General features: G+C 40.7%; 1 protein-coding gene across 2 annotated transcripts in view; it reads left to right on the top strand.

Moving 5' to 3' along the window:
• Nucleotides 1-14,420, top strand: part of LOC124604998 (coatomer subunit gamma) — a 117,375-nt gene that overhangs the window by 90,990 nt on the left and 11,965 nt on the right. For both annotated transcript variants that reach the window (XM_047136526.1, XM_047136527.1), the window contains exon 14: nucleotides 3,721-3,815. In XM_047136526.1, the coding sequence (XP_046992482.1) occupies nucleotides 3,721-3,815 (95 nt within the window). The remainder of the gene's footprint in view (nucleotides 1-3,720; nucleotides 3,816-14,420) is intronic.

The raw sequence follows: 14,420 nt of genomic DNA, 5'->3' as shown, positions 1-14,420 counted from the left end.
GTTGCAGGTATGCAGATTCACATCAAATCGCTTTTTGCCCAAAAGGTAAATGACATCTGGTGTGCTTCTGCTCTCAGTAATAAACTTCACACAATCAAGGAAACTACTACAGTTTCACGCTCTTCCTTCCACTCCTCTCAGTAGTAGTCCACTGTCTTATGTTGTGTAAGCATCGGTCATACCAGGCTCACCCAATTTTTTACTCTTGCGTAACGAGCCACCCCCACAATGTGATTATAGAGCCAGACTGATGGTATCCCATATTTCAGTGGAATGTCCCCTTCTTTTGACCCTTCATACTAATTATGGCTTCCCAAATTCCTTGTCCTTTAGTATTAGCGGACAATTCACAGATGACTTGACTGGTCCTCAGTTTCCTTCTGAAAGTGGTCTTTATTTTCATTTACAAGGTTTTGCTTTCTTCCTGGAGCAGGGGCAGGGCAGTTGTGGTTGGGGCTTCTACTCTTTTCTGGGTCTGGGACCCATGACCACTCCCCGTATGAAGACCGCTCTTTTATCCCTCTGTTTTTCCAGCTTTTGTATTTGAGTTACCATTTTACAGCTTCCACTGTGTGTGTTTATAGTGTGACCCATGTGGCTGGATCCACCCATTTTTTGCAGATGCCTCTGTCTTACGCATTTAAATTTTGGATTGCAGGGCTGACCAGCTCGCTATTTAGTCCCATAACCCTCCTCAATCAGTCCAGCAAATTGTAATATCATTGAAAAATGACAGCAAATTTTTACTCATTTACATAAGGAGTGAGTGCGCCTAGAATAGGGCTAGCCACAGCTTGATAAAACGCATGTGAGCTGGATGTGTAGGCCAAGGTTTCACCTGTCTCAGGTTTGCTCAGCCCTCTTCGGAAGTACCTGGTACAGAGTGGCGTTTCATTTAGTATTGCAGTGTGGCATTTTCAGTTAGCATGATTCTACTCCATTCGGCAGAATCGTGTAGTCGATACTGTTTACTTCGCTATTTGTTCATGGCGAACAAGAAGTTCACAGGTTGAGTAGCTTTTGGTACAGAAAGAGCCAGTCTAGCAATTGATCATCGCAGGCCTTTAAAAATGAATGGAAATTGCAGAGGAGAAGGATGAGAAAGATCTTACCTTCCCGTAATTGACTGGTATCACAAATTTGCTATGAAACAGCATTAAAGCACCATACAGAAAGAATTTCAAGATTTAGTTGACAATGAAAGAGCAAAAAAATACAATTGACAAGAGATTCATTGTTCTGTACATCAACTAGCACTTTGTGGCAATATTGCAGGCATGGAGCACGTGAATAAATTGGTAGTATGAATAGTAAAATTTCTGAAGTCTCGCACATTATTCCACTGTCAGTTGCAACAGTTTTCAAGAGAGCTAGCTATTTTTGAATTTATGAATGAAAGAGGAGTGCAGGCACTAAAATAAGAACATCTGGAAAGAATTGCTGACCTAACATTTGAAATGGACTTCACTGTACACTGCCCATAGTAAGACAGTGCAAGATGAGAAACATCTTATTTCTGATTTGATGGGGATGTCCTTAAAAAGAAAATTGTATTATAGATGGGACAAATTCTGACAAACACAGCCCTAAGCTCAGTAGCACCAAAGAAAACATGAAGTGTGAAGAATTCATTGTGGCCTTGAAAGAATCACGAGGATAGTTTTCTAAACGTTTAGAGGACAGTGCCAGCCATACATCTGTTTTCGAGATCATTTGCCATTTCATTTGAAAGCGTCCCATTGCATGTACAGTTGTAACTTATTGATCTGCGGTCTAGTTCCTGTTTTAAAGAAAAAATCCCTTATGTTACAACTGTCCAGGATGTCTACATTGTTTTCCTCAGGGAGCATTTTGACATCTCCACAGTGAGATTGCGAAAGTGCTACAATAATTCAATCAGTGTGTGTGTGTGTGTGTGTGTGTGTGTGTGTGTAAGCCAGGCCACAGCTCTCAAACTGAATTCTTGGCTGCCCCTGTCCCAGAACATATTAGTAATTTGGTTGAATTTTCCTAGCTATTCCATGTTTTAATGCTTCTAAAAAAAGTGTGTTCTCAGTATTAAAGTATGTGTACAGATGAAAAAACACTCAACTTAAAAACAATAAAAGCTCTGACACTGACAGAAACCACATTTGTTAGCCTTCTTTGTGTGGGCTCCAAAATTGTAAACAGAATAAAAATAAACTTTTGGAGGAAATACATACCAAAAAATGTACTATTCAAGTACCAGTGAGTTTGTACCATTGCGTAATGCAAAATGTGTGAAATTTCTGTTTATATTTACAGCCTAAATGTATATGCAATACTGCTATTAACGCCTCACCAGTGTTACGGCTAATTATGTGAAAATTGTATATTATTAAGCCTGTATTGATGGTAATTCTAACATGTCCTGAATTTTACCATGTTGTCCTTAATTTTTGTGCATTATTTTGAAAATGTCCTGAATTTGGCTAAAAATATAGGAACACTATTTACAATCAGCACTTCTCTAAAATTGAATAGTGCTGTCTATGGGTGGAGAGGGGAGATGATGATGGTGTGTGTGTGTGGGGGGGGGGGGGGGGGGGTCTTGTAAAACTCAAGAGGGAGTATATTATTATTAAATTATTATTGGAGCATTATTGAAATAATTGATAGAGAAAGGAGTGAACAGCTGCAGTTGCCTTCCATTTTTGCTTACATTGAATTAATAGTAAATGTAATGAGAAAACTGTTAAATGTGTTTATAACTTGTAATTACTACTCTGAATTTTCATACGGATTCCCCCTACAGATAATTTATTACACTGTTATTTTCAGTTCACACACAAATATTCGATCAATTTTTGTAAAGTATTAACTACAATTTAATTTAATTTTTATTTAGTTTCCAGATTATGCATTCTTTCTCGTCCTCACCTTTCCCATTGAAGAGTTTGACTTCCCTAACCATGAGGCACCACCTATCCCGCTGGTAGGCATCATCTTCACTAAGGCGTAATCTCTTCATATCACCGTGGATATTCCTTAACCAGCTGGGTGAGGTCTCTTATCTCCATCTCATTTTTGTACTTTGTAAAGGCCCTTTTCCAGGGCATGGACATCAGGTCTTAGTGTTACGTTAGCACACAATCTCATCGTGGATTATGAGTTTTTTCATGTATGGAGACAACCTTAAACACATCACCCATTAATTCATTGTGTAATTCATCTTTCAGTGTTACTGCTTTCATCTATTGTAACATGCACATTTCTGTTGTACGGAGTTTCTGTTCATGAGTGTTTTTTTTTTACACCCAGAGTTCACTACCATACACTAGGATTAGCCTTAAAGCTATTTTATAAATTTTGTCCCTTATTTTTGATGAGTATTCACTATGATGAATAAAATTGGCAGAGTTCATTTAAATTTTCCAGTCACAATTTACTGTTCTACTTGAGAATTAAGATTGTCATTTAATGCAATGCCCTTTGATATTTATCAACCAAGAAACACTGAATGATAAATTACTAGAAGCCTCAGTGTTTTTTGTAAGAAATGTTGACTAAAATATGCTCAAAGGATTCAGAACTTTTTGCCATCAATATCACATCACTATTTTACTAGGTAGTGACCTTTTGGTTCTTGCTCCAATAGGTCTACAATGTTCGTAGCACTTTCCAATTGAAGTCTGTTTTTTATGTGGTCTATGGAAGTGATTTTTTATATTCATTTTTCTCTTTGTTTTTCTTCTATAGGTACTTTCAGTGCTACTCTTAAGTTTGTAGTCAAAGATTGTGATCCTACAACTGGTCAACCAGATTCTGAAGAAGGTTATGATGATGAGTACATGGTAAGGAAATAAAAAGTTTTATATTGTTTTATTACCATTCATGTATCCTTTTACAGATGAGTTTGACTTCCCTTTGTCGGCATAAATGAAATTCAAGAAGTATAACATGCTACCCTCTTCATTCAACCAGGAAAATGTTTTTGTTACTCGCAAATAATGGGTAGCTTAAGGGGCATGAAGGAATGTTTTCATTTTTTCTGGGTGTATCACATTTCATAAACGGTGTAGGAAATTCACCAGGTTGATTAGTCATTGCTAAAGGTTGCATTTTGAAAGTGGAAACATTGGAAAAAATGCTGTTTTGAGTACAAAATTTGCCAAAAAACTGTATAAATTCAGATGGAATACATCATTGGCAGTGCAGTTTTTGTTCCAGTACACAATGAGCATTTCAACTGAATTTATATGTTATATTATATGTTTGTGCTATCCTTTGCATAAACTCCCTGCACACTTGAGAATGATTCTCAGCCAGTGTCTGAACAAAACTACAATATTATTAATGATTGTATCACAAGAATAATATACATAAGAATGGAAAATAAAATTGAGGCTGTGTTAGGTAACGATCAGTTTGGTTTTTGGGAAGGTAACAGTATGAGACAAAGCAGTTTTGACATTGCGCTTGTTAATGGAAGCATTATTTAAGCAAAGTCAAGAACATTCACAGGATTTGTTGGCCTAAAAAAAGTGTACAACAGTGTAAAATTGTGCAAGATGTTTGAAATTCTGAGAAATTGTTATAAGCTGTAGGGAAAGAAGAGTAATACTTTGTGTGTAAGTATCAACAAAGAACAATAAGAATGGAAGACCAAGAATCAAGTGCTTGCATTAAAAAGGGTGTATGATAGGGATGTAATCTTGTCTATATTGAGGAGCAATGATGGTAATTGAAGAAAGGTTCAAGATTGGGATTAAAATTCAGGGTGAAAAGACATCAATGGTAAGATTTTCTAACGTCACTATTACCCTCAGTGAAAGTTGGAAGAATTACGGGTCATACTGAATTGAATTTACAGTCTTCAGAGCATAGAAAATGGATTGAGAGTAAGCTGAAGAATGATAAAAATAATAAAGAGTGGCAAAAATGAGATTATTGAGTGATTTACCATAAAAATTGGGGACCAGGAAGTACAAGAAAGGAAGGTATTCTGCTACCTTGGAAACGAGGAAGCAAAATAACACAAGACACCAAGCAACATAAAAAGCAGACTATCACTGGTGAAGATGGTATTCCTGGCCAAAAGAAGTATACAAGTAGCAAACATAGGACTGAGAAATAAAACTGTGTGGATGTGTGTATGGAGCACAGCATGTATGGTAATGAAGCATAGACTGTGGGGAAATCAGAGCAGAAGGGAATCAAAGAAGGCATTTGATACGGTTTCGCACTTACGTTTAGTGAAAAAAATACGAGCTTACGGAATATCGGGCCAGGTTTGTGATTGGATTCAGGATTTCCTAGAAGAAAGAACACAACATGTCATTCTTAACGGTTCAAAATCTGCAGATGTAGAGGTAATTTCGGGAGTACCGCAGGGAAGCGTGATAGGACCTTTATTGCTTACAATATACATAAATGACTTAGTTGACAACATCGGTAGCTCCGTGAGGCTATTTGCAGATGACACGGTTGTCTACAAGAAAGTAGCAACATCAGAAGACTCGTACGTAGTCCAGGAGGACCTGCAGAGGATTAATGCATGGTGCGACAGCTGGCAGCTTTCCCTAAACGTAGATAAATGTAATATAATGCGCATACATAGGGGCAGAAATCCATTCCAGTACGATTATGCCATAGGTGGTAAATCATTGGAAGCGGTAACGACCGTAAAATACTTAGGAGTTACTATCCGGAGCGATCTGAAGTGGAATGATCACATAAAACAAATAGTGGGAAAAGCAGGCGCCAGGTTGAGATTCATAGGAAGAATTCTAAGAAAATGTGACTCATCGACGAAAGAAGTAGCTTACAAAACGCTTGTTCGTCCGATTCTTGAGTATTGCTCATCAGTATGGGACCCTTACCAAGTTGGATTAATAGAAGAGATAGACATGATCCAGCGAAAAGCAGTGCGATTCGTCATGGGGACATTTAGTCAGCGCGAGAGCGTTACGGAGATGCTGAACAAGCTCCAGTGGCGGACACTTCAAGAAAGGCGTTACGCAATACGGAGAGGTTTATTATCAAAATTACGAGAGAGCACATTCCGGGAAGAGATGGGCAACATATTACTACCGCCCACATATATCTCGCGTAATGATCACAACGAAAAGATCCGAGAAATTAGAGCAAATACGGAGACTTACAAGCAGTCGTTCTTCCCACGCACAATTCGTGAATGGAACAGGGAAGGGGGGATCAGATAGTGGTACAATAAGTACCCTCCGCCACACACCATAAGGTGGCTCGCGGAGTATAGATGTAGATGAAAAAAAAAAAAATTTAGGATATGATGTAGGAAAAACGTTGAAAAGTGCGATTACTGATAAGTAATGTGGTGGTTCTCAGCAGAAGTGGCAGAGAAAAGAAAACGTTGACATTTGCCAAGGCATCAGAAAATAACTTCCATAATACTAGTGGAGCTGTGGAGGCCAAAACTGTAAAGAAAGGAGGAGGTTGGAATAAATCCAACAAATTATAAAGGATATAGGGTGCGAATCTACTGTGATGGCCTGGTCTATTCTGGGCTGCTGTGCATGAGGATGTGCGAGAAAAATGGTAAGCACAGATTAATGCCAGAACATTCAGTTAAAAAGTCATAGTATTGACAGTTGTTCATTCAAGCAGCTTTATAAAACACTCCAGCCCACCTCAGCTCCACACTGCATGCTAGCAAACAAAGCGCATTATGGAATGCGCTGACATCCCGATCACGCTGGCTGCGTCCATTGTCTTGGGTCACAGGCCACAGCTGCCATGGTGCTCTGTGGGTCGCCAGCAGATGAAGACAAGTGTGGCCCATCCAAGCCCTCTGAAGTAGTGTCAGCTAGTTGCCGCCACACACACTTATTGTCCCCATGTCGTGCACTTGGTTGCGATAGTTTCCTGATGCCAAGCGGCAGTGTCCTGGTCGCCCCACAGCGGTAGACCGGGATGTTGGCCAATGATACCTAAGTGGTTAGGAGGCCATGAAGGTGCGCCTCCAAGCCAGATTGTAAACAGCTTGCAGTCCGTCGGCCATAGTCCCTCAGAGTGGCAGAGGCTGGCCAGGCATCTGTTCCCCACATCAGTGAGATTTCTCAAAGTCGTGCAGCTGACACACCATGGGTATGGTAGGTACACTTCTTGCCTTAACTTGATGAGCTATCAGTGGACAGGTCTCCAGCTAATCTTCGTCATCCAATGGTAGCTGTGGCTTCTCAGAAACTCAAAACCCTGTCATTCTCTCTGGTTCAAGACACCGACAGAATGACTGCATGGCTAAATGACTTGAGCCAGGCTTACAGCTACATTTCTGACATAGTCCTGCCTGAGGAAGTAGTAGGTTTGCCATAGACTTGCTGTGTCAGCTTTTCCAAGCTTGCACATCCTGAGTACAGGTTGCTAGGCTGGGCTAAATTTGCAATGTGTGAGTTCCTTGGAAGCATACAAGTACTCTTAGTTACAAAATGTTACTTAACTCATGGTCTCACTGTGTTGTGATGTTCACGATTCTATGCACCTCGGCTGTGACCAGTGTAGCAACCTTGTCTGGCAGAAATGTTTTGGTGTGATGTCGATAATACTGCACAGTGGCTTACTTGGTTAGCACGTTCCACAACGGGGCCTTTGCTACCTGGCCGCAACTGGAATTAAAATTTAAAAATTTATTGTTTTCACACCAAACTATTTCAGGGCACAGCACTACTCTGAGATGAAGAGGTTAGCGCAAGAGAGAAATTCTTGATAGGCCACATCGCAATGGTTAGAAGACTAATGACTTAAAAAAAGAAAAAAGGCATTTGATTTCAATAAACATGTTATCAACAGCTACAGAACATCATCTGTACTTAAAGGAGTGGCAGGGATGGATAGCTTTCCACCATCTTACCTGCCCTCTGAACTGATTAGTCCAGGAAAATTAGGAAAAATGAGGGGAAAAATTTATAAAGTTTTGAAACTTTGGGAAAACACTCTTAGGGAATGAAGTAGTAAAAAACAAAAAAGTTTCCTCCCCTATTGGGGTAGTTTCCCCCTCCCCAACCCCTTAATTTAATTTATTTTCCTTCTTCCAAACTTCACAGAAAACCGTTCATTTAACGAAGTTATGTATATGACAGAAAATATTTCTGGTGAAATTCTACTTGGAGGAGGTCAGGTGCATGTTTAAGCAAGGTAATTAGTTTGAGTGCTAAAGTTTGTAGGAAAGAAAGTGAAATTTCTTTTGAAACAGACTTCTTTCTATACAGAACAATTTTGCTTTATAGTAGTTTACGTTAGAAGTATGCAACTTTAATTATTGGAATGAAAGTCATTTTTCATGAAAATTAAGAATTACTGTAAAACTAATCAAAAATTACTTTTGTTGTAATATATTTACAGTCCTATTACAGCATTTAGACATTGAAAATACCACAATATCTATCAAACAAATAAATTCATAAAACCATCATCCAACTCATCTGTCTAATCTCTGTGAGGCACATTAGTGCAGCTTTGTCCACTACAGTTTTTGCACACTTTTGTGCAATGTAGGTCAGTCTTCACACATCTGCACTTTCTTTCACAGCCTTGAGTGCAGCCGCATGAAATCAGTAGCAGTATTCTCTCTGGAGAAGGTGGTTGTTTCATGTGAATCGGGGAGAGGGATGAGTTTGATTGCCTCCAGCCCAAGTTGTTCCCCAGCCATAGCTGGACTTGTAGGTAAATTCGGTGAGACTGGAGGTGTCCTGCATCAGTAGTGGGTGGCAAATGAGAGAGTATGACAGCGTTGTTTGCCTGACCCACAAGTACAAACATTTAAATCGATGGCATTTAAGTTTCATCAGGACTGTTTTTGTGTAGAGAGAGAGTATAAATATCTCTCCTGCTTTTGCAGTGGTATCAGGAGAGCAAACAGGAGCGTTAAATATCTGTGGAATATTATGAAGTTGGGGATACCGGTCGAATGTGCTGTCACAACCACTTACTACTTAAAGAAACAGTATTGAATTCTAGCATTCATGAATGAGTGAGGAGTTACGTATATCTTTGGAAGTGTAACACCTTGTCCTGATGCTACCTTTCTTTACCTTCCTCCATTAGAATTATGTCTGTGTCATTTGGAACGAGATCGACAAGTAGCACAAGATGATCTACATCTTGACCCACTATAATCACTTGCTGGTAAAATTTTTAGGCATTTATTGCTTTTGCAACAGTTTCAACATCTGCATCGTCATCCACAATCCGGTTTCAATACCAAAACTGTCTAGTTTTTGCACAAGCTGTGTAATAAACATTTCCTTATTGCTGAGGTTATTAAGTAAGGCAAACTGTAATTCAACGCATAATGTTTCGTCATCAAAGAAAATTTCTCATGAGATCCATTCCATCATTCACCTTTGTCATTCAGTAGTCTTTGGGTTCAGAGAGCTTTCTGAATATCCGTCAAATACAACAGCAGCAGCATCTTTATAATGTCTCTGAATATGGGCTGTTAAGGTTTTATAAATGTCACCAAAAGTTCCATTCTCGGGCCACACGATGTGGAGGATAAGAAACCCTGCATCTATAGCAATGAACTTCAATTCATTATTGTCAATATTCCTTTTAGGTACTTGATCAAAAAGATTGCACAATGACAACTTTTTGTTTTCCTCATCAGTCCAACAGAGACATTGGTACACTCGACAATTCGTATGGGAAGCAATCCTTTAAATCATCAGGTGAATGAAACATGCACAGTATTCTCTAAAATAACTTGATTTGTATCTACTTCAGTTATATTTGTTTTTAATCCTAACAATTGACACACATGTTGTCCTAACCATGCTGCATCGCTTAAGCTTCAGAGAACCAAATTTTGACGATACAGTAACTATTCTTCAAAGAGCTTCTTCACCAACACACACACCTTTGTTGCAGTTTACTTCCAGAGAAGCTACCAATTCAGATGCTAATGGATACAATTGCTCCTTATAAGCAAATGGAGTGTGTTGTTGCAACCACAGTTGAAATCTTCTGTGAATTCTCCCACTCCTCAGTTCAACACTCTGATCACTCGTAACCGAATGTAAATTGCAGAACTGTTCCATAGCTTCACATTAGTGATTGGCTATTGGTATACTGCAAATCTGTTGGTTCAACACACTATCGCTGAAATCTCTTCGGTGTGAAACACCTCCAACACTCTTCAGGTTTTTCATAAGCGTTTGTTCTATTGTCATGTCACTCCATACTCCACACCAGTACTTACCAGAGTTTCGAACCATGAAGAAACTGTCCTTGGAGAATTTGTCGAACTTCATGGGTTTCATAGTTTCTTTCAATTTATCCATGTCCTGGAGGTGCAAATGACACACCTTAGCATAGAGAAAGTATGGAGCTCCCAATTCCCCATATGCTCTGCTTGGATGAAATGCAATGCCAAGATGACAAGCTGAATGTATTGTATCCACAATTGGGAAGTTTTCCCTCTTCGCCTAATAGAATCCATTGTGTTGGCAAATTTGTTTTTCAACTTTTCAATCACTTGATCTGTTTCCAAATCACTGAAAGATGCGCCATTTCCACTCTTTCAGAAATACAGTCTTCAATATGTTGCTTCTCCTCCTCAATGACTGCCATTTCCTTCAGTATTATGGTGGAAAGAGCACACATGACTGCAGAGTAAGCTTGAATTGCCCTTGTGTATACGACCAGAAAGTATATGGGGAACAGAAGCTGCAGCATATAAAGTCTCCAAAAGTTGAGAGAGTCCACTGTCTCTAATTAAGAATCCTATTGCTCCCAGGAAAAATATTATCAAGTGAAAGCCTCCTAATCGAATAACTGCGCTAGTGAACAGCTCATTCCCTCCATTAGCCTCCACTGCAACTATATCTTTAGCTTTCATGTACAGTGGTTGATCAGACGTCACAATACATGTTTGCTTTGTGGTCTTATTCTCCATGATGGCAATTGAGGAGGAGGAGGAGGAGATAAGTGTTTAACGTCCCATCAACAATGAGGTCATTAGAGAAGGAGCACAAGCTGAGATGGGGCAAGTATTGGGAAGGAAATAGGCCATGCCCTTTCAAAGGAACCATCCCGGCATTTGCGTGAAACAATTTAGGGAAATCGCAGAAAACCTAAATCAGTATGGCCGGAGACAGGTTTGAACCATCGTCCTCCCGAATGCAAGTACAGTGTGCTAACCACTGCGCCAACCTGCAGTTAAAATAGTGCTATAATCTGTGGGGAGGTTGTTGATGAGTGGAAGCACTAATACATTTGATTATGTATAAGGTTCTCCAGTTGTGATTCTCTCCATAAAACATAGCCATGCAGAAATAGAAAGCCATAAAACCTTTCCCATTGTCAAAGTAAAATCGTGCTTTGTAGGCGCTGTTGCTTTAGTGAATGATTGTTCTGAGTAGACATTTTGCAGAACAATTTCTTTAATTCCAATTCTATTCTGCCTTCAGAATGTTAGCAGATTAATTTTTTGGGCGCCTCGTGTTTCAGTCAAGCTCCGCATGACAGAGTGTTTAGTTACTTTCTGATGTTCTGTTGCTCTCCCTGGAGTCACACGTTTGATTCCATCCATAGCATGGAATGTACCTTTGCCTATCATTGTTGCTATATTGAAGTCAGCAGTATCAAAAACGAACTGTGTGAACAAATCATTTGGAAAATTTGGTTTCCAGAACTGAACGGCAGAAGCCGCAAATAAAGCCATAGTGCTATATGAAAAGCACAAACCCATATTCGAGATACACCAGGTTGCAGTGGGGAGATAAATGAAAAAGTACTGGTAGCTGACACAATCGCATGGGATATAGCTGTACATTTTTTTAAAGGGAACTGTTTACTACCTTTCTGCTTTGACAAAACCACACCCTTCACAAATTCATGTAAAGTTTCAGCAACCATAACTTCAGCATTCTCTGTCAAGTCATTGATATCTGGATAATCAGCAATACTGTAAGGAGTCATTCTTACATCTTCACGGATGATAGCTGCTGCTGCTGCTGCTTCTACTATTCTCTTTCTCTCATCTTTTTCACTAACAGGTAGTTCATTGTACCATTGATTCAATAGTTTGTGGCCCCTGCCACGAAAACATACAACTAGGGGATTTTTTGGCATTGTGGCAAACAAGACCCCATCACCGAAGTGTTCAGTCAGTTTATTTTTCAGAGTTTTTATAGTCATTGTCTCTCCTTCTGGGAGACATTCATTAACTTTCTGCCAAACATGGAACAGTAAAATTTGACGTTCCTCTGAACTATCTAAATTTATATAATTCTTGAAAAGCAGCATCAAACTTGGTATCTTGAGGGTGGCCTCTTTTTCAGACAGAGGATGGGTTCGACATTAATTTAGCATAGCAATCTTGATGATAATTGGCTTTTGCAGCTACTAAATACATAACACTCTTGATGCATTCAGCAGCCTTTCTACCAAAATAATCATTGTATTTCTCTGCTTTCTCAAGCAACATATATTTCACAGTTAAAGAGCAAACATCAAACACTCCACAGCATTTGTGGAGTGGTTTTTTTTGTTTCCGCTTCTGTGTCACATGTTTCAGCGCGTATGAAACAGTCTTTTTTGAAACGGAATGAATAAGAGTAAGAGGATCTCGAACTTTTATCATCTGCTTGTGCAATATTCTGGTTGGTTAGTTTCCTTATACTACTAGCCCGCATCTCGTGGTCGTGCGGTAGCGTTCTCGCTTCCCACGCCCGGGTTCCCGGGTTCGATTCCCGGCGGGGTCAGGGATTTTCTCTGCCTCGTGATGGCTGGGTGTTGTGTGCTGTCCTTAGGTTAGTTAGGTTTAAGTAGTTCTCAGTTCTAGGGGACTTATGACCACAGCAGTTGAGTCCCATAGTGCTCAGAGCCATTTTTTTTATACTACTAATTCAGGTCGACATACCTTATGCACTTCAGTCAGTCCAGCGTTCTGTAGAGGATTATGAGCCAATCCTTCCATTCCTTGCTGACGTGTATCAGAGTTTCCAAGCCCTTCGTCACTATTGATGTCTCTTCTTCTGAAACAGATTTACCACAAATAAAACAGATAGTAGGGTCCAGCAGTATTGCTTCCTCAGTTCAGACAAAAGAAATGAGACTAAGGAGAAGCACTTCATAAAACCACAAACTGATGAATACTATCACAGAAACAACTCTCTGACACTACTTTGACAGTTCACAACATTAACTCAATGGAACTGGACAGTGGGTAGGAAGAAATGGCATTGACAATAGTGGTAGGGGATCGCTAAGTGAATGGGAAGGGGAACTTGATGTTTTCATTGTTGGCACATACTCCTGATTTCAACAACACTGATCGCAAAAAAAAATATCATAAAGTAGAATATATAGGCTACAAAATGTACACTTATTTACGCTTTTTATTTAAATACTTTGCTAAGAAACGAAAAGTGCAAACCATCACGTTTATAGAATTCTGTACCACTTCTTATACCTCAAATACCATTCGTATAAATGAAAAGATGCACAAGATCTTTTTCGTGTACAATTTTGCAAGGAATATACACTCCTGGAAATGGAAAAAAGAACACATTGACACCGGTGTGTCAGACCCACCATACTTGCTCCGGACACTGCGAGAGGGCTGTGCAAGCAATGATTACACGCACGGCACAGCGGACACACCAGGAACCGCGGTGTTGGCCGTCGAATGGCGCTAGCTGCGCAGCATTTGTGCACCGCCGCCGTCAGTGTCAGCCAGTTTGCCGTGGCATACGGAGCTCCATCGCAGTCTTTAACACTGGTAGCATGCCGCGACAGCGTGGACGTGAACCGTATGTGCAGTTGACGGACTTTGAGCGAGGGCGTATAGTGGGCATGCGGGAGGCCGGGTGGACGTACCGCCGAATTGCTCAACACGTGGGGCGTGAGGTCCTCACAGTACATCGATGTTGTCGCCAGTGGTCGGCGGAAGGTGCACGTGCCCGTCGACCTGGGACCGGACCGCAGCGACGCACGGATGCACGCCAAGACCGTAGGATCCTACGCAGTGCCGTAGGGGACCGCACCGCCACTTCCCAGCAAATTAGGGACACTGTTGCTCCTGGGGTATCGGCGAGGACCATTCGCAACCGTCTCCATGAAGCTGGGCTACGGTCCCGCACACCGTTAGGCCGTCTTCCGCTCACGCCCCAACATCGTGCAGCCCGCCTCCAGTGGTGTCGCGACAGGCGTGAATGGAGGGACGAATGGAGACGTGTCGTCTTCAGCGATGAGAGTTGCTTCTGCCTTGGTGCCAATGATGGTCGTATGCGTGTTTGGCGCCGTGCAGGTGAGCGCCACAATCAGGACTGCATACGACCGAGGCACACCCGGCATCATGGTGTGGGGAGCGATCTCCTACACTGGCCGTACACCACTGGTGATCGTCGAGGGGACACTGAATAGTGCACGGTACATCCAAACCGTCATCGAACCCATCGTTCTACCATTCCTAGACCGGC

The sequence above is a fragment of the Schistocerca americana genome, chromosome 1 (genome assembly GCF_021461395.2).
Source record: "Schistocerca americana isolate TAMUIC-IGC-003095 chromosome 1, iqSchAmer2.1, whole genome shotgun sequence".
NCBI lineage: Eukaryota > Metazoa > Arthropoda > Insecta > Orthoptera > Acrididae > Schistocerca > Schistocerca americana.
This window is presented reverse-complemented; position numbering and strand designations above follow the sequence as displayed.